Consider the following 2,086-nt stretch of genomic DNA (forward strand, 5'->3'; position numbering starts at 1 on the left):
CAATGGTGATCGCCAGATGCAAGGAGAGCCTTCACAACCAAGAGGAGACAGACTCCCACACACCCAGCACAATAAAAGTAAAATAAAAGTGTGTGCAGGGCACAGTGAAAAAAAGTTTGCTTCGAGGAGTGGTCAGGCGTGTCTCAAACCAGCTCCTCATGGAGACAATTAGCAGGAAGACCCTGAGGTGGACGCTGGAAAGGAGAGATGAGCAGCTATGGACATGTGCTGCCTGCTATGATTCTAGCTCTGGATCCAAGTAAATCCAAGTAAACATAAATTTGAACCATAAAAAGACCCCCCCCCCCTTACCCCTCAACGCTCGTGGATCTCAGAAAGTATAATAACCGAACAGGACAATAAAAAGGCATCATAATCATGAACATAAACTAAAAAAGGAAAAAAATGACTTTGGGGGCACAATTCAAGAAGAAAATAAATATTGTGCAATGGGTTTTTGCAAAATAGAACAATCATAATGAAATATAAACGCTCTAAAGAATACCGTTAAATGCAAGGAGTGGATATGTATAAAAAGAATTTGAATAATAACTGAAAAAGAAATCTAGCTGACTGGAAGAAGGAAAGAGACAAAAAGAAGGAGAGAAAAGGGGAAAATAGTGCAAACAAATTTAGCACACAATACAATACCTCCTGCCCTGAAGAGGTAGAAATAAAAGAAATGTGCATGCATACACCAAATGATATCAAAATATCATGGGACCGAAACAAATGGTATTTTGTACAAAGAACGCAAAACATCATTGGTTCTCATGCATGAACACAAGGTGGACAATTTATTAACTTTATGCAAGTTACTGGACAACTGAATTTCTATTAAGGTCCTGTAAAAAAAAAACGTTTCATGATTATGAAGTCAAAAATAAGTTTACAGACCACAATCACAGACTACCCAAAAGAAACCTATTGAAAAAGAAACTAACAAACTAAAAGAAAACATAAACACAAACGGTCAAGTGGTAAGCACATTGCAAACTAGATACATTTTTCCTACACACATGATATATCCACGTATAATAACACTGTATCATTATGAATTGATAGGAACCAATTTCTTTTTCACAAAGCAGCTATTTCTGTGAAACTTGAAACTCTGAAAAAATACATTTTGTTTATCAAGATACATTACATCACTATTGGGTAAACGGATTAATGATTTCTCTGAAGTTAATATTTCTAACCTTTCCAAAACAAAGTTTAAAGGAAAAGTTTGTTGAAAAGTCTTTTCATGACTGATTTCATACAAATATTGTAAAAAATGAAATAATAAAAGTAGGAGCGCAAACCAAAGAATAAAACAAAATACTGATGGATCTGAATATACACAATAATATAATACAGTACACAATGAATGCTGTTTCATGCATTTTATGCAGTATAACATTTTATAATAAAAGTGGGAACGGGGAGGAGAAGAAAGCAGATAGTGCAGGGTGCAGGGTGATGTTGCGGTGTGGTATAGTCACCTGCTTGTCATTATGGCTGGCCACGCAGGCTAAAGTGTCTAGTGTACGGCCTTGAGTCCCTGCAGCCTGGCCCAGTTTGTAGCCGTGAAACTGATTAGGTATGTTAGAGTCCAGGGGAGAGCTGACAGGGGAGAGAAATCAACAGTTACAGGTCAGAACAAAAAGGCAGGAGAAATCAATAAAACTGAACAAAAAAAGAGATGAGGGGGGAAAAAATGAAAATAAGAAGAAAGAGAAAGATTTTCTTTGCACACATGAAATCTACCAAAGAAACAGCAGGGTTAGCGTTACCACAAGGACACACACATAAAATTTCAATGACTCACGTCGGTGTACAATTCACAACATCAACAGCAGCAGAGAGTGAGCTGAACACACATTATTATATAACGACATCACAGTGACAGTATTGCTAAAATCTCTGGAACTTAATCAAAACGACGGATATGATTACGGAGGAACAGGAAAGCAAGTGAGTTACCTAGTGAGGACCTTTAATCTGCAGGAGCCAGAGGTGGAGAGGCAATAACAAAAGTGACAAAAACAAGTGTTTTGAAAGTCGTTGTATAAGAGAGAGAGAGAGAGAGAGAGAGAGAGAG

The 2,086-nt window shown here is 37.3% G+C and overlaps 1 protein-coding gene across 1 annotated transcript in view; it reads right to left on the reverse strand.

Moving 5' to 3' along the window:
• Positions 1–2,086, reverse strand: part of LOC101851377 — a 26,245-nt gene that overhangs the window by 21,471 nt on the left and 2,688 nt on the right. The window contains exon 2 of the mRNA XM_005088791.3: positions 1,488–1,608. Coding sequence (XP_005088848.2) covers positions 1,488–1,608 — 121 coding nt within the window. The remainder of the gene's footprint in view (positions 1–1,487; positions 1,609–2,086) is intronic.

This window comes from Aplysia californica, unplaced genomic scaffold (genome assembly GCF_000002075.1).
Source record: "Aplysia californica isolate F4 #8 unplaced genomic scaffold, AplCal3.0 scaffold00001, whole genome shotgun sequence".
NCBI classification, from domain to species: Eukaryota; Metazoa; Mollusca; class Gastropoda; order Aplysiida; family Aplysiidae; genus Aplysia; species Aplysia californica.